Genomic DNA, 18,940 nt, shown 5'->3' on the forward strand with positions numbered 1-18,940 from the left:
CGGCGGCGGGCGCTACCGAGCCGGGCCGAGCCGGTCCGGTCGGACCGCCGTGCTGAGTCAGCCTCCGCCCGAGACATGGGCCGGACAGTCGGCCTGGTCAGCCGGCCGGACAGTGGCCTGGTCGGCCGGCCGGACAGTGGCTTGGTCGGCCGGCCGGACAGTGGCTTGGTCCGGCGGCCGGACAGTCGGCTCTGGTCAGCCGGTCAGACCGTCGACCCGGTCCGGCGGACGCGGCCGTCGCCTGCGCAGGGCGCGACGGCACGGCCGGCCGGCAGTGTAGTCGGCTGGGAGTGCAGCCCCAGCGTGCTGCGCGTGCAGTAGGATGACGCGGGAAGTACGCGGCAGGCCGAGCTCCGCCGACCGGCGCCGCTGAGCGGAGGTCGGGACGCCGGGGGCGGCACGGGTTGGCGCCGAGGAGCAAAACGCCGTGGCGCACCGGCTACGGCTGAAGAGAAGGTCCGGTGGACAGCGCCGCAGCTGTACGATGCATCATGTATACCGCACACTTCCCGTAACACTGGCTCAGAGTCCAGTACAGCGGACGGAGGGGGCGGGCGGGGAGGGAGCATCCGGCCCTCGTGACATGTGACGCGCTCTCTGCGGCCGTGGCGGAGAAGCTGGCAGCGACTGGACACTGCCCACAAACCCTAAGTCGTGCGGCCCATGCAACCTTGCATGCGACGCCATGGGATTAATCCTAATTTGCTCACGGTCGCAGGGAGGGCATGCAGTGGGGAGGGGAGGGGGAGGGGGAGGGGGAGGGGGAGGGGGGGGGGGGTAGGCGGCGAGACGTCCAGCCTCCGGGCCGATGACGCCCGTTCTCAGCTGTCCCGGCTAAGGCGCTGCGGCACGCTCGCGTGCCGGACGCCGGCTCTGGCGCCGGTTCATGGCGCCTCATGATTGGCAGACCCCACGGCTGCTGCACTTGTGCATTAGCTTCAAGGACGGACAGAATGGCGGAGGTACGGCGGCGCGGCTGGAGTGGGCCGTGCTGACTCCGCTGAAATCGGTTCTGGGTCCGGGCACCCCGCGGGCTCCGCCGCCGCTCCTCCTGAGCTGCCGGTGACCATGGGACGGGGGGTGGGAGGGGGGGGGGGGGGGGCTTGCCGGGTGGTGACGCACTCCGTCGGGACGCGGAGCCCCCGAAAATGGGCGGCGTAACAAACTGCGCCGCTCCGATTACTCCCAAGATTGCTGACGCGCAAGCGAGCCGAGCGCCCAGTGATGAATGGCGGTGTTCCGGTCAGTCGGACCGCCTCTCCCAGCGCCGCGCGAGCTCTAAAGATCGGGGCGCCGCACGCGCGCGACCAGCCACACACAGGCTGTCCCTGGTATTGCCCGCACTACGGGTCGGCTGGAGTGGGACGGCAGGTGCGGCTGATGGGGGCCGAACCACGGCAGGCAAGCAGCGCAGACACTAACAAGCAGACGTGTGCTCCTCAAATTGCGAGAGATGCGTGGTGTCGTGCAGCACGACATACGTGCATTCATCATGATTTGAAAGCCCCATACGGCTTACGCGCTCACTTAAGATCTCCGTATTTTGTTATGCCTCCACCCCAATGTCTCTCCGAGGATACCCAAGTCGGTCCGTTCTGACTTTCTTACTCACGCCACATTATTCAGTTCATACAACAGTTCAGTGAAATACAAAACCCTTCATAGAGTCAAATCTCGCTGACTGTTAAGAGGAATGTTCCTCCTTCAAGGTGCTGAAGCATCAGATGATCACATATGTTCACTTAAAACTATTGGTATACTTTTAAGTGGAAACGACTGCTCCAGACCACGCAATTTCTCTTCTTAGTAAACATGCCTTTCAATGCGTCATTGTTTGATTGCGTCACAGACCGTCTCTATAGCGTTGAGGTGCTGCCAAATTTGCCGTGCAAAATTGCCACCCTGTCACTCATAAGACACACTTCGAACTCGCCGAGAGATGGCAGTGGCGAACCTGGAAGTGTTCGCTGAGCCAAACCTCGTTACGCGCTCGTGTTTTGGCCCTTTCTCATGGTGTTCTTCCATATTTATAAGCGAGTTTAAAATATTTACTTGCATTCGCATCGTCGGTTATGGCGTTTTCCTCAAGTTATTCGATTACAAGCCTCATTGCCGCAATAACTAATGAGGAACCTTTATATAACTTCTTGGATTACGTAGCACGCGAATCGATTTGAGCCAACGGCATGCACTGCACGCGCGACATTGGTTGACAGTCAGTTGACGCCCGGTGTACTTAGAGGTCGCGCCCGCGGGCGCTAGGCCCCAACGGCTCGGCTGAAATATCCCCCCCCCCCCCCCCATCCACTGACGACGTGTAGCCGGCGGGGCGACAGGACTGACATGACGTTGCTGCAGGGTCCTGCAATGCTGAATTATACTGAAAGTCTGCACGAAACAGTCTACTCTTATTCGCGGGCGTATAGCTCAGAAATTAGGGGTTTTAAGTTTTAGAAGGGCAAGGCTGTGAACTGCACCGATTGCTCTTCAAAATGTCTATTTCAGTTCAAAACCCCCTAAAAAGGTGGCGCATTCCCTTTCACTCTCTACAGCCTCTTCTTTCCATAAGATAACATGGCAGTAGACGGTGTGCTGGGGGAGGGGGGGGGGGGGAGCGTTCGAGAAAGGCAATGGTCTTACAACTGTCATCTCAACATTTGCAGTGATCAAATTAACCAATTGCACTTCCACCAAATCATCTCGCAAGATTGCTAACCATTGAATGCTTAATGGACACCCACAGCATGACACCAAGCGCTGATATGACGCACGTCACTGCTTCTTGCAAGTTGCAAGGACGACACCACCCGCCGATCATCAGGAGGGGGGGGGGGGGGCAATGGTCCTCCAGATCCACTCTGACCATGCAACACCGCCGGCTTAGTGAGAGATTTCGAGATAACGTTGGGGGAGAGCCGATGGATGGAGGCGGATGACAGGTGTGATGAACCCCCCCCCCCCCGCGTTTCTCCGCAGATCAGTCCCCCTGAAGACCGCTTTGCAAGCTGAAATTGCACTATTGTAATTGACTGAAGGATGGAAGCTCGGGCAAAAATTGTACCTAAATGCATATAACGCTCGCCCTTTTTGTTCCATAGCACTTCTCCACTGTGGGGTACCATCGCTCGGCCTTTAAATAAAAAAATGTTCCCACCAAACCAGCAAAGCCCCGACAAACCGCACGGTGCAGGACAGAACGTCTCTGACCAGACAACCACCGCCCACCGCCTCCGCACTAGCACCTCAAGCGTAGCAGCGGCGTCGGCCGTCCGCCAGACGTCGGCGGCGGTGCAGAGCTGGCGAGCCGTTTCACCGGCGGGGACCGGTTCGGCCCGGTCACCGACCCGGTGTCTCCGGAGAGAGACGCCGTCAGCGCCGCCGCGCCGCGCTCGCCGCCGTCCATTTTCCGGCGTGCACGGCGCGACGAGAAAGTGACGTCGGCCGACACGGTACCGGTGCGTGACGGGAGCAGGGCGGGACGGTGACGGGAGCAGGGCGGGACGGGCCGCCGCCGCCGCCGCCGATGGCGCCGGGCCCGCACGAAACGGGCGCTGCGTGGACGAGTGGGATCGGCATGGCCACGACGCGCTGGGACCCGGAGACCGGGCTCTGGGGGCGCACGCGTGGGAAGGTGGCCGAGGTGTTCGGCCGCGACGGCACCACCCGACACCGCACTGCACCGTGCTACCACTGGTGGCGGCGAGTGGTAGCGGACGGCGAAGGAATGCTGATCAGAGTTGGACGGACCCTTTACTGCACCTGAGAACGTAAGCCTCCGAACAAGCTGTTGCAGACACACCTATGACGACTGAGAAGGGAAAACATGCCGCTGACAGGTCTGTGACGATGCAGGCCAAGCAAATGTATCACTGACCAGCGTGGCAATAACAGACAACACGGACGTCCCAATGGAAGATGGAGAACCGCAACGAATCAAAGAGCAGCATGTTTTGTTACGACAACGATCAGCCCCAACGACAGCCATCCCAGTCATGGCAATGTCAGTCCCAGAACGCATCATCGACCTGACCACACAGTATCCATCCTATCCCACCAGTCGACAAGATTAACCTTAATCCAGCGTACAAGCGAGAGCAAAAGAAGCATGCCAGCTCGCGGACAGGGAGAGCACCGCGCACGCTACTTCACGCTGCCGAAGAAATGAGGCATTCGCGCGGGTGTCGATGGAACGCGAAAGCAAGGCAGCCCAGGAAAACAATGCACACCTGTTTTATGAATTGCTTTCAGTGCATTGACACTGTTGTTTAATGGCACAGTGCACAATGCATAGCAGCAGCTATCAGATCGACAACCCTCCACTACGCCAGCCATTGAGAAAATCGGGACGAGGTCGCGAACAGTTCACTCCAAAACAACAACAAATGGTACCAGCCGAGGGGAAAGTGGTTTCAAGGCTAGAGCCAACTGGTTTCTAATCATCACGGCGACATGAGAAGCAGTGCATGTGTCATGGCCAGATTCGTGACGATCATGAGAGACTTTCGGCAATTACATTGCCGCTGACAATGATGTCGGGTTTATGAGCGCATCGGCACTAGAGGCCATTTTGCGCCATGGCATGCAGACGCGGTGATTGGCAGTGCGTGCAGACGTGAGACTGCGCTGCAGTGGCAATGCTGGACGGACTTGGGCATACAAGTGTTCACAGAATTTTGGAAAGGGGCGCAGCATGCCAAAATTTCAACTGAAAATCTGGGTGGCACAACACATTTTTTTTCAAATTGAAAATGTTTGGCAAGCGACAGGCGCATATAGTCTCTTGCATGGCATACGACAGCATTGCATATGCCCGCACACTCATTTTCACTTGTATTACTTTATTTTGTCGTTGATGGCAGTTGCTCACATGGATATTTATGCACGCAAATATTTGGAAAGAGGGAGACGTGACCTTGGTGCTGCCTTCGAATGCGTCCCTGCTCGTGCTTGATCTCACTTCAGCTGAATCGCTTCCGACTCGTACTCACAACACATGGGACCGATTCCGACTCTGACGCCGAGCAACTCAGCTAACCGGACGAGTCGGCTGCGAGTCGGAGCACTCCGGCCGCACGGCTCGTTCCGACGAGGCCCCTGTGGGAGCCCGGACGGACCCCCGCGGCGCGCGGCACGAGCGCCAGGCGCCGCCCGGCACCGGGCAGCCGTGCCGCGCCGTTTCTCCGAGACGCCGATAAAACACGACGCTGGCTCGCCGATTACGACACGCGGCTCCGCAGTCGCTGCGGCCGGGCGTGACGCTGCGTCACCGGCGCCGCTGTCTCCCGCGAAAGACGTGTTTATGAGGCCGCCGGTGACGGCGCGTGTCCGCGCATGCCGTCGCCGGCGAACTTCGGGTCTGGCGGAGCCCGGGACGGCGCCCGCAGGACGCCACACGTCCCGTCCGGACCGCCGAGAATAACGACCTCGTAAATCAACCCGAGTCCTCAGCCGAGTCCATCGCAAGGAGCGACGGCAGCTCGTAGACGAAAGGATTCAAGCGGTGTGCTTGACATGCCCCCCCCACGTGCATGTGCCATGGAGCCCAGTTAAGCCCGCTGTTTGACAAAGCCACTGGGCCCATTGTCATTGATACCAGCCCTAATATAATCGAATACGCAACACACATTGACTCCAGTTAAGTGCACAGCCTGGTCTGGCTGCCCCGAAAGTAACTAACAAGCTGTGTATCGCACTGTAGCTGGCACGAGCGTTTTTCTGTTGTTATTTGCTGGGAATGTGGCCATGCCGACAGCTGAGTACGGCAGCGCCGAGACAGACCGCTGCACGTGTGCCCTGGCCCGTTTCCGGGCCGGGAGGAGGGGGGGGGGGGGGGCTCTGGAGAACCGACCAGCGGACATCCGCCGTCTCCGCCGCCGGTTGGTCGTTCCCGCCCGCGGCGGCCTCTAGCCGGCGGACGCCTCGTGCTGTCGTGGCCGGCGGAGCGGTGGTCGGCACCCATCCGGCCCGGTTACGTAAACAAACGGCAGCGGAGGTTGCCCAGTCGTCGGCGCCGTACTGCGTACGGTTCAGGTCCAAACAGATCAGCGTGTTCGGTGTGGCTGTTGACGGAGGCCTGCTTTGCAAAACAGCTGCTGGCAGCCGTGCCTTGCGACCGATTCGGGCCTCATTTGCTTCGTCGTTGAAGCAGAGTGAGCTGATTACGGACATGGTTCTGCTGCCACGTCTGACCTGCCGCCTTCGACCGCCAAAGATCGACACGAAAAGTCACAATATAGCATCTTGGCCTTTGTTCATCATTGTATTTAAGTGTGACCTCCTTCGCCGCGATCGGCAATGCACGGAGCACGTTCTCAACGCTGCCGACCGAACCGGCGGGGCAGGTTTCCGTGAGGGGTTGTGAGGCATGGAGACTATCGTCATGACCTCAGCATTGCTGAACATAACCAGGATGAACAAAAGACGTGACACGACAAACGACTCGCTGTCTTCGGGACATGACATTTTGCGTCATCTTGTCACTGCTGAACACGCTAAATCTCAGCCATCGACAGCACAACGTCTTGCTAACGTCTGCTGCCCGTGGGAGAGTGAATCACATCCCCTCGGTCAGGCCTGCACCCAAACGATGGAATGCAGAACAGCTCGGCACATGGTGAACTGAGTCCTACGGCTCTCAGACATGTGGCGCAGCGGTCAGCGCCTCGCGTATCGCCAGACACCACTCCGATGACGGCCCGTCTGGCGTCGCCCGGCGCACCGCGGCGTAATGAGCACCGCAAACATTCGTTTGCTCTCCCGTCCGGCTAGGAGGTCGAGAGCGGGATTATCCAGCGAACTTGGGTGGACAAGTTTTGCGCTTGATAGCTTTTAAACTTTCGCTTGCATCTAGAAACATTTGAGAATTTGCCACTAAGTTTGAACAAACACTTAATTGCACAGTTGTGATGTCATCGCAGGTCAGAGTAAACACCTATACAACTACTGACACAAATTACAATCACACTTGCACAAACATAAGCACAGATCAAAAATTTTCAAAAAAAAACTTCGTTGTAATACACTCATCTTTCGTCTAAACCAAAATCACTTCATTCACTACAACCAGTTTTGATTTCAGAAGGGCACAGGTACCATTGGTATATGGTACATGCCATTCCCATTCAGGATGTTCTCAGTAAGGCTTTGAACACAGTAAAAAAACAACAGTAAAACAGGGTGGAAATCGCCCGATATTGCTAAATCCCGAATGCTGATTGTAATGCACAAATGCTTAACTGTGCACGTTCCTACATCATTTGATGTCATACATAAGATGTACGAATTGAATAAAATGCATATGGGGCGAGTAAAACATTTAGGTCACCCATTCTCAAATCGCTATCATAGGTTATTTTAATTAGCTTGCCCTGGCCATGACCTGTGGAACAACATTATTATTTCGTATTTTCTTAAAATAGCTGATATTTCTAAATGGAAAGCATGGCTAAGAACATCATCCACAAGCATTTCGTCAGCACATATTAACGCAACCAACACACTTAAGGCTTTTGAGATATTGGATTTTTCGCCCTGTAAGTAGGTAGATCACTCCATACTTAACCCCCTTCATATTCCATAATCACGTTCTGATTTATCCATGGCCATACACTTGCACTCAAATTCATACCGCTTGTTCCAGGCGTTCTCTCTACTACAAGCTCCGCTTAGCTGGCTCAAGTGGGACTCCCTGGAGATCTAGCTCAAGACCCAGCATGAAAATGACCAGGTAACTGCCCGTCCGACTTGTGCGACTTAACTGACAGTGGGAATGAGTGCTAGTAGTTTACTGGGGGGGGGGGGGGTCTAGCGGGCTGTCATTATCTGAATTTGACTATGACTACGTCAAGCCTTCTCACGTATGACCTGTCGTTTTCCATGGCATAACGCGAAACCTACCGGGTCTGCACCACCTCTTTGCCTGCTTCTTTATATTTGTTTCTGCTTCGTATCTGGAAGAGCTGCCACTTGATTTTGTGCTTTTGTTTTGTTATTTTTTGCTTTTAACGTACGGTTCATTGCGTTGCTGGGACGGAAGGAAGGATATTCCTAGAAACCTGTTCTTGGATAACGTTATAAAACAAAACCATGCTATCTCCTCACCCTGATGTTCTCCCGCCTCGTCAGCCAAACCTAACGGAAGAGCCTAACGACTCGACACCTCCACCAACCGCCTCGTCGGTTGTGTTTTATAACTTAGCACGAGCGATGGGCCACTTCCATGAACGGATGTGCCAGCTTGTATGTAACACAAGCAAAAGAACAACAACAAAAACGGCGCCTCAAAACATGAAGACACAAACGCCATGCGAGCTGTGTCAAGCTGTGTCGAGGAGAACGTAATCGGCCTTCTGGCGTCCAGACCCGGTCCTCACAGCGCTGCAACGGAACCGACGCCTCAGCAGATGACGTGGATGCATGACTGCGCTGTCAGACGGAGAACAGACATTCGTGGACCGGCGGGAGGTCCGTTCACATTAGATCAGAGTTACACACCCGCGGAGGTGGAGAGAGGACCGCGGATCTGACTGACATGCACCGGCGCGCCGCAGTACCGGCACGCGGCGCTCGGCACGCGCGCACACACCGCGTGGGAACGGACAGTGACATCAGCGTACCACGGCTGTCGCCCTGTCGCCTCGGGCGAGAGAAACGCACCTGAGTTGGTTATCGGGCAGAACGGGCACGCAACAACACCATCAGCCGTAACGTCAACTGGTCACGCAACAACACCATCAGCCGTAACGTCAGCTGATTACGCAACAACACCATCAGCCGTAACGTCAGCTGGTTACGCAACAACACCATCAGCCGTGACGTCAGCCAGCCACGCAACACTATCCGCCGGGACATCGGTCAATGGCGTCTACATGTGTTTCCGCACCCGCTAAAACTGAACAGCTGCTAGCGATTCGTGCCCAAAAGCATCGCCGTTAAACACGAGCTCGCGCGAAACCAGCGACGTAACAAAGCGGTGGCGCGTCACTCGCTTTTTCTCAGTTCGGTTGGTAGCGGGGTCTGAGGATAGACGAGACCGCTGACCTTTTTTGTATTCCCGAAATATTAGTGACTTCAGACATGAGTTCACCTTTTTCCCCTGACGTTGCATTTGGTGGCACACACAAAGACACGGCAACTTAGCAAAGCCGCTTCGAAGAATGCAGTCAATTCAAATCGTACGTCACGGCATCAAACACATCCGGCAAATACGAAAAAGGGTCGGCAAAGGAATACCTACCAACGTCGACAATTTTGAATGCAGTGGATATCGTGGTATCTTTTCGCAATGGAGTTCAGACTGACGACATAAATGTGTTTCTGGTGTGCGAAGCGAGCTGGTGGCCACGGACACCACATCCAACGTTGAATGTAAAGCTCGCATCGTCGCATGTCACGCACACCACAACGACCAAATATGAAACATAAAAGCGATCCGGTGAGGCGGAGACCCCCTACATAATCAACTCCCCAATGGCCCTGTTCCGCCATCGACACATTCCACGCGTCGACAATTCCCATCCATTCTATCCCTCCCTCCCTCCCCCCCCCCCCCCCCCCGGATGACGAGTCGCCAGCCACGTCGACAACAACCGTCCCTGCAGCAGCCCCGCTCGAGCGCCGGGCGCCTCGCACGGGACCCTGGCCTCCCTCGCGGCCACCACCGGCTTTCGGGGCGTGATGCGCCGAGCCGACCCGACCGCCAGCGGCTGGTGCAAAACACCGCGGCCGCGGCCGGCGGCGGTTCGGCCGGCGGCCGCTAGGCGGCAGGTCGGCGGCGGCCGGGCGGCCAGGCCGGGGCCGCAGAGCGAGCAGTCGGCCCCGTGACGCGGCCACCAGCGCCGCGGTCCGCGATAGTCCGCGAGCCCACAGCGCGCGCCATGGACGTCAACCGGACATCGCCGGCGGCCGAGCAGGCCGGGGGCGAGGCGGGAGAGTTCCGCGACAAGAAATTCCTCTTCTCGGACGCGCGCGGCGGCGGCCGAGACGTGTGGATCGTGCGCGGCTTCCAGGTGTCGAAGCTGACGCTGTACCAGGTGCTGACGGTGGCGCTGGGCGCGCTGGCGGTGCTCTTCCTCATCCTGCTGATCGCCGTGTCGGCGGGCGGCGGCGGCGGCGGCGGCGCGGCCACGCCGCGGTCCAGTGCGCTTACCGGCCACGAGTGTGAGCAGCCGGCCTGCATCCAGCAGGCGGCACAGATGGTCGGCTACATGAACTACTCGGTGAACCCGTGTGACGACTTCTACGAGTACGCCTGCGGCCAGTTCAGCGTGCGCCACCCGCGCGGCATCCACATAAGCTACGGCGTCAGTAACATGCTGGAGGACTACAACCGCGGCCGGCTGGAGGAGCTCCTGGAGCAGCCGCAATTTCACGACGACGACTCGGCCACCAGCAAGGCGCGCACGTTCTACACATCGTGCATCAACGCCTATGACCAGAGTGACAACAACGCACGCAGCATGGTGGACCTGATCAACTCGCTGGGCGGCATGGAGCTATTCGGGACATGGCAGGAGGACGGCTGGGACTTCCTCCAGACGTTCCAGAAGACGCGCGAGCTGCACCGCGTGCGCCTCTTCTTCGTGGTGATCTGGTTCCAGAAGCTGAACCGCATCATCATCCGGCTGCCGCGGCTGGGGCTTAGCGTGAGCAGCGCCTACAAGGTGGGCGACCCGCTGCACAACTCCACCATGGACAACTACCGGCGCACCATCACCAACGTTCTGGAGCTACTGGAGCGCGACAGCCTCGTGCTCGAACGCAAGGTGGAGCGCAACTGCAACAGCTCATGCGTGCAGGAGATCGTCGACGACATCGTGGACGTGGAGACGCAGATCAGCCAACTGGCCCCGGGCATCATCGACATCCTGCCGAGTCCGCGCAACAACGTCAACATGACGGGGCTCGGCCAGCTCACCGACCGCATTGACTGGATGGAGCTGATGGACGCGCTCTTCGGCAAGGGGTCCATCACCAACACCGTGTCCGTGCACATCCCCAGCCGCGACTACATGACCGGCATTAACAACCTCATCAACAAGACCAGCAAGCGCAAGATGCAGCACTACATGATGTGGGCGCTGATCCGGCAGTACCTGACGGCGCTCGGCCCCAAGTACTCGATCCTCGGCCAAGAGCTCGAGCACAGCATCGACGGCCGGGAGACCAAGTCGCGCGAGCAGATCTGCTACGACCTGCTGCGGACGTACATGGGCCGCGCCGTGCGCGCGCTCTTCATCTCGGGTCACATCGGCGACCAGAAGGTGGAATCCGTGCGCTCGCTGGTGGCTGACGTGCGCGATGTGCTCAACGACAGCTTCGGCTGGATGACAGAGTCGGCGCGCCAGACGTCACAAGAGGTGCTGCGCAACCTGACGGTGCTCTACGGCCACACGCCGTGGATCACCAACAAGCAGAAACTCGACGACTACTACAAGCACCTATCGCTCGACACGACCGACTTCTTCCAGAACTTACGCGCCGCCTACGAGTCCCAGTCGATCGAGTACAAGAGCAAAGGCACCACTATGGAGGACGAGAGCGAGGCCGAAAACGGCTACTGGATCAAGTCGGAGCCGTCCGACGTCAAGATCTCCTTCAGCCCGCTGCTGCTGGCCATGAACGTGCCGTACGGCGCGTTGCAGGTGCCCTGGTACCACCACGAGAACCCCAGCTACATCAACTCGGCGGCGCTCGGCTCGATTCTGTACAGCGTGCTGGCTCAGCCGTTCTTGCTGCAGCACCGCACCTTCCGCACGCCCAACTGGTGGGACACCGAGACCACTAACAAGTACAAGGACTACAAGACGTGCATCCGCGACCGCTTCAGCAAGTACGAGACGCACATCCCACGCGGCTTCCAGATGAGCCAGGGTCGGCAGAAGGTGATGTTCATGCGTCCGGTGGTGCCGCTCGACCCGCGCCCCTCCATGGACTACCTGCAGGCGCAGCACTATGCGCTGCAGCTGGCCTACAAGCTGCACAAGAAACTGGAGGCCAAGCAGACCTCCGGCCCCATCCTGCTGCCGGGCATGAAGCACACGACCACCGACCAGTCCTTCTTCCTCGCGTACGCGCAGAGCCGCTGCCAGAACAACCAGATGTACCTAGAGGTTCTACTCAACGCCGCCTTCCACAAGTTCCCGCACCCCAAACTGATAAACAATCTGGTGTTCAACAACCCGCATTTCAAGGAGGCGTACCAGTGCAACAAAGTGCCGCCGCAACATTCCAGTCGAGAGTGCAACCTGGTCTGAGCGCCCAGGCGAGACCGACCGGTCCGGCCCCGGCGGAGCCCCGCGCGCCGCCAGTGCGCCGCGGCGGCGGCGGCGGCGGCGGCGGCGGCGGCCAGTGCGAAAGCGCCGCGGCGCGCGGCGTCTTCCAGCGCCCGGCGGTGGCCGCACCGTTACCGGACCGGTGCGCGGCCACGGCCCCGACCCACCGCTTCCGCGTGGCCGCCAAAATGGGGCGCCGCCAACATTTGGGTCGCGGCGCGCCGCCGGCTGTGTTGTGATAGCGCGGCGCCGTGTTGGCAGCGCTGTGATCGGATCCTCCAGCGGACGCGCGCGCGCGCGCGCAGGCGCACGACAGCGCGCGCGCCCAGCCGGGCGGCGCGTGTGCCACGCAGAGACGTGCGCTAATCGCCTGCGGCCGCGGCGCCAATGAAGTGTGAATGCAGATGTGAGATTATTTTGTGGAGCTGATACGTGTTTTATGCGTTGCGGTCGTCGAGTGCCTGGACAATACACGGAGATGTTTCAATGAGGGTTTTCCGAGTCTGTGGAAACGATCAGGCGCGCTTAGGTTGTGTGCACACACAGCTGCAATGTAGCGGCACAGAGAATCGCAACTCGTTCTGTCGTGCACGCTATTTTAAACTAAAACTAAAATGTTGGCTTCAGATGGTCTGCACGTGTGGCTCTGGGCTCAAGAGTCATGCTAAGCACGGCTTGTCCCGTGCACCTAAAATCCCAAGCATTGCGGTTTCTGTTCAGCGGATAACTTCGCCTGCTGCCATTTTGGTCGGACTAGACCGCGCCGTCCAGCGATTTTTTCTCCAACTGTAGTGTTAAGGCACGGCCGCACCCATGACATTCAATCCTTTCTGGTCAGAAGCCAACTGCCGTTTGCCTGAGGGTCGGGCTAGCCAGCGCTCGACTCCGAGGATTCGTGTATAGCGTCGTAACAACATACGTAGCGTGGGTTTGTCTAGTAACAACCCCAAACTCTCCCCAGACCTGGGTACGACGGGAACGCGGGGCGGGAGGGGAAGGGGGGGGGGGGGGCAGAGCTGCAGCTGCCTCCACCTCGGTAAAAATTAGCATACATCCAACACCGGTACTCGGAGACGGCCGATGTAACACTTATGTTCACGAGCAACTACTGCGAGGTCCTGCCGTTGAATCCAGACCAACAAATGACATAAGCTGCCGTGTCAGCCACATTACACAACATCCTGATGGTAAGCTGATTGGGCAACGGAATCCAGATGTATATGTGCCCTTCATGATGCGGCTAAAGAAGGTCTTGCGCGCCTGTATTTTCAACATTGTTAGCAAGCATTGTTAAGCTCATGACAACCGACCCATAATACATGTACCACAAAAACCAGGATAAATTCGGAACGTCGGAGGCCGTCTTCACTACAAAAAAACTCAGCTGTAAAAAGACAGCAAAAGAGACCTTCTGTTAAGTCCTATACCAAACACCAAGTTTTTATTATCTCCTCCACTTGAACTATCTCCCGCTGTTTTAACAGCGATAAGTATATATCATGCACAGATATGCATACATAACAGAAACTGACGCTTTTCGGCAGTAGTTCTGCGAGCGAATCCCGCTTGTAAAGCCACAACGAACGCCATAACAGTTGTCACCTTTATGACCGCAATCTTTGGCACAGATCGGAGATGGACAGGAGATGGACACACAAACGATGGTGGCCCTCCAAAATGGTGTATTAGCCCCCCCCCCCCCCCCCCCCAACAGATCAACCGTATCTGATCAAGCCAATGACACTGCCGAAAAAGTGTTTTAAAAGCGCGCCCCGCCGACTGACTGCAGCTATGTTTCACGGGTACCCACGGGCAGATATTGTGCGTGGTAGTGAGGACCCGCGCTAGGGGCCAGCGGTGCATGACGAGACAGGCAAGTTTTTACAACATAGCCATACGGGCGGCGCCACCTAAAACAGGAATTGCACAACGAAAGCCCCCTCCCCTCCCCCGAACTGGTGAGCATGGCCACCGCGCATGTTAGTTTTCCCCGGGTCTTTTACGCGGCAAATGTTGGCACGGCTTGCCAAATGGGCTGAGATTATGCCTACATGGCGTACACCGGGCGTCCCAGCTATCTGTGCAACTGTAACGGCGCACTTCCACAACTGGTACCGTGTCTTCGTTGCCAAACAAATGTTTTGTTGCAATGGAGTGTTCGGAGGTATCTCCTGCTTTTTGCCAACACATCCGAACATATTTTCATCAAGTGCTTGCAGTGCTTGCAACACTTCACGACAAAACACCAAGCTACGGTTGAAAATTCTGTTAAATACCTATCAAGGTCCTGGTAATACGATAAGCTGCTGCAGCCCAGCCACATGCGCCTGAGAGCAGGAGCTCAGCCTCGTCAGTTGTCTGCCCTCAGCAGGCGTGCTCACAGGTAAGAACGACGCACGAGCTGAATGACCAATACACTGGTCAGCAACACTCCTAACTCCTAACTCCATGGCCTGTCACCACAAATTGACACGACTGCCGTGGCTGCGTACTCTGCGTGGAGGCAGAGTCTTCACAACTGAACCGGGGGCGATAGATGTGAAATAATTCGGTCCGAGTTGTGCCATTAGTTCAACACAGCAGTAACTGCAGCATCCACAAATCAGACATCGACGGTTCACACAGGCTGTGAAACGAACGGCCTTCACTTGGCAGCTATGCTCCACCCGACACCACACACTTTGACCGTTTCACATCCCGAACGTGAAATGCATACAGGAACCTCATTCGATCACATTAATCTCCTTCACTGGCGGGATGGAGTTTCATTGAAATGCCCCAAGGGATAAAGCCCTTGCTCCCATACCAGGCTCTGAGTCCAAGGTAGCCACGTTAGTTGCACTTCTGGTGTGTATCTGGTCAGATAAACGGCATCAAATGCTAGCCCGGCCGTCCTTTGGTTGGGCTCAGGGGAGCCCCGTGAAAAACCGGCTCGAATCCCAGTCACGTCATGAATCCTGGGCGTTAACGTGACCATTGGCCAATGAGGTTACATAATCAGGATTCGCGATGACGTGCGTTGCTTTCCGTATAAAATAGTTCGTCTTTATTCTAGCCTGAACGTTCGGCTTGAAGACCTATTCGGCAGGTGAAAAACTTTCACAAACACAATGCAAAATAGGTAAAAGGTCATTTCAAACGTGTGACTTGCCTTGAAAAGTGGCACTTTTGGAGGTTACTGTGAAAAGGCTCAACAAAGAATGGGAGGGTGGAAATGGTCGTCCAAATAAAATAGGAATCAGCGAATTTTGGGCGATAACTTTATACATAACCTCATACAGACGAATAATACGGGCAATTTTCTTACGGTTATTCCAATATCCGCTGCATCTAATGTCTACGTCTGGTTTAAACGGACGAAATATAAGTTTGTCACAGCATACCATGGCAAACCTTTTGGAAGCACACCTGGAGGCTATTTTCTGTTGCGCTGGCTGATCATCCGCAACAGAAAAATGCATGATGGGCGCTTATCATCTTGCGGCGCGCTGCGACACTGCTGAAGTGGACGACTGTTGACTCGTAGCGTTCATATCGTTGAACACACGTTAACAATGGGAACTATAATGTTAGTTTAAGCAATATAACAGGGCATTCTTATGTTTCGAATTCTTACCTTAAATAGCTGAACAGCTTTTACATCTACATCTTATTCATGCTTGGAATCTCGCACAAAAAATCCGCAGCAACAGTTGCAAATGCTCCTACAGTGAGCTTATCTCAAACCTGCATGGATTTGGGAGGAGAAAACAACTCATCTAAATTTTTTACAAGCGCAGCCGAACCCTTGTTGGTTGGGCCCGATCTTATGCAGCGCGCTGCAACATGTACAAATGCAGAAATCACAGGCTGACGGCCGTAAGAGACTAGCAGCTAGCACCAAAAACAATTACAGCCTAAGTGCGTCATTGCATTGTTCTGTCTTATCCTGTTCCGCTTAGTTAAGTTCAAAATGGCCGCCGCACGCGGTGCTCGGTGTGACCTAATACGCTTTGAAAGATGACAAAGACGAGATACAATGCATCAGCGATTACGTCACGGGCAAGTGAGGGCGCCCAATATTCTCCAAAATGCACGATTCGGTTCGATCAAAATGCAAATTTTCCATGCGTCTAAGTTTGGCGTGTGCTAGCTTGCAGTGCTGCGAGGTTGGAAATCTAAAATTCCACCATAAACTTAAAAATGACCTTTAATATACCAGAATGTAATGGTTAAATACAACAGGCAATCAGCCGAGCACATTATGAGGCCACTTAACGTTTCAAGGCAGTTTTCAAGGTCATTCGTAACTCGTCACGAGTCACGCTTGTGGCCAAGAGCACTGCTTTAAAACACCGATAAATCTTACACTATGTACGATATATATATATATATATATATATATATATATATATATATATTCCTCTACCTTAGTAACTGGTTTATGTAATACCCGACAAATCCTACCTATTTCACCAATATACCTAGTCAGCGATTTTCGGAATAAGAACTCATAATGCCGAAAAAAGCTAGGGGTTCGCGGCCCTTCTTCCTTACATCAAGAGTTACAGTCCCCATACAGCTACACGGACAGTGATCAAAGACCCAACCATGGTCGTGAACACACTGTGTGACATTCGCCCGCGTGGCCCGTCCGAGATATGCCGATTCGCACATCCCCGCACGTTGCGCCGCTCTGCGATGTGCATATCTGCGTTCACGACGCCTAACGCATTCAAACCGCCTCCAGTGTGAAAAACACCACGCACGAAAACTGCGTCAAACAATGGCGCATACGGAAGCAGAGTGGAAGCTTCGAGATGCGCACAACAGCGGTGGCGGGCCGGGCCCGGAGGGTCGGGGGAGGGACCGACGGACGGGAACAGCGAGTCTTCGCCGCCTCGCAGCCGGGGACGCGACCGGACGGACTCAAGGTCGGCCAAGGTCAGATCGGGAGGCTGCCGTGTCCGGACCGAGCCGCGCGCCGCTGCCGCACAACACTGACAATCGGTCGGAGACGTGCGTCGCTCGCTTGTCCTGCGCCGTTGTGCTCGTGTTTTCCCTGTGCGTTTTCAGTGCGGAGAGCGCCATACGTGCCTGGCCAATTTGCGATTGAGCGCATTTGTCACCTTCACGAGCCCGCGTGTTCGAGATCAATTATGTAACATCGCTGTATAGGAGCAGGGCTTAGAGGCGCGTTCTGAGGATTTGCTCAAATAACCTTGAAACGACTGGCAAAACCATCATATTTTACTAGCAGAGTTTACAGCATTTTATCACCTGCGAAAATATGAAGACCTGGCCTTTGATAAACATGAGTGATGTCCGATTTCTTGGGGTAATAAAGTCGGATTTAGAAGTGTCAGCCAGTGTCCGTTTGTCGTAGAGAACGCAGTCTGAAGCGGCATGCTGCACCGATCCGGTGCACGTTGTATACTAGACGGATGGTGCGTGTCTATAAATAGAATAAGATTCGGTAGCATGGCCAAGGGAGAGCTTTTCAGGTCTCGGCTTCCTCCTGGAGGTGGTGGGACCCCCTGGCGCCGAAGGCCCCAGTGCTGCTTGGTAGTGTGTCACCTACCGGCCTCTTTAAAACGGAGCCACGCCATCAGAGTCGAATTCCGAGCCTAAAAAGTCCTGCGAATAAAAAACACGACACCTATAGCGACCAAAGACCCCAATTGGGGTCCTTGACTGAGAGGGCCCAAATGACCCCGTTTGGCTCCCGCTGCGCGAAATTCTGGCCACACCGCTGATAAGATCAGGTCATCAAAGATTGCTTTGCGAAAAATACGCCGAGCAACAAAGCCTTTAATGAATAATGTTTCGCCTCCCATGACTTGCTCTGATATAGCTCGCGTAATCTTGGCCGACGCCTTACGCAGTTTGACAAGCGTTATCCAGCGCTCTTTGTTTTGCTACTGCGGCATGATTAGTTCTTTCGATAACCGGGTTAGGTCACCGCACACAAGGCTTTGTTCGTATGACTTGGTTTGAACTGCCATACAGCACCGATGAGTCACGAACGGCATATGGTTCAGAGTGCAGAGTCATGCAGCACCGCTCATCCTGCCATCACGCCACACATGGTAATGCGGACGGAGAACACGGATCAATTCATGATCTACCCTTTTGACCAGGTAAGAGCGATCAAAGGTCACTTTTACCGGAACTCAATGGCACCGGACTGGTGAAGTTTTGCGCGGCCCATGCGGGGGGGGGGGGCACCCACCTCGCTCTCATGGGTGAAGTTTTATACCACCCATCCGGTGTGGCACCCGCTCGGTTCTAGTGGATGAAAGTTATCCACGCGGCCTATCCGGTGTGGCACCCGCCTCGCTCTTGTGGGTGAAGTTTTCACGACAGTGGAGGGCCGGCGTGGCCGTCGGCCGGCGAACGGCAGCGACGGCCTTCCGGCGAGAGCGCCACATGTCTTGTGAGTAGATTACTAGCTCGATTCGTCCAGGATTACAACCTAAGCGTGCAAACAAGAGAAGAGGAAACCAGGAGGCTTGGTGGCCGTAGCCATGAAACGTGCCCTCCAAGATCGGGGCGCTCCCTTCCCTCCAGAGAGAAATATCAATCATCTTCCTATGGTAATATATATATATATATATATATATATATATATATATATATATCAAAATTGGGAACAGAATTGCAATGGAAACCACCATGCCCGTCAGCTC

The 18,940-nt window shown here is 55.7% G+C and overlaps 1 protein-coding gene across 1 annotated transcript; it reads left to right on the forward strand.

Annotated features, from left to right (window-relative positions):
- Positions 1 to 9,815: 9,815 nt before the first annotated feature.
- Positions 9,816 to 12,317, forward strand: LOC119094857 (endothelin-converting enzyme 2-like). Its single transcript, XM_037217803.1, has one exon. The coding sequence runs from the start codon at positions 9,876 to 9,878 to the stop codon at positions 12,252 to 12,254; it is 2,379 nt and encodes a 792-aa protein (XP_037073698.1). The 5' UTR covers positions 9,816 to 9,875; the 3' UTR covers positions 12,255 to 12,317.
- The last annotated feature ends 6,623 nt before the right edge of the window (positions 12,318 to 18,940 follow it).

This window comes from Pollicipes pollicipes, unplaced genomic scaffold (assembly GCF_011947565.3).
Source record: "Pollicipes pollicipes isolate AB1234 unplaced genomic scaffold, Ppol_2.1 Scaffold_1359;HRSCAF=1590_pilon_pilon_pilon, whole genome shotgun sequence".
Classification (NCBI taxonomy): Eukaryota; Metazoa; Arthropoda; class Thecostraca; order Pollicipedomorpha; family Pollicipedidae; genus Pollicipes; species Pollicipes pollicipes.

Excerpts from the sequence above, each read along its gene's own strand:
- LOC119094857 (XM_037217803.1), top strand. The coding sequence starts at position 9,876 with ATGGACGTCAACCGGACATCGCCGGCGGCCGAGCAGGCCGGGGGCGAG.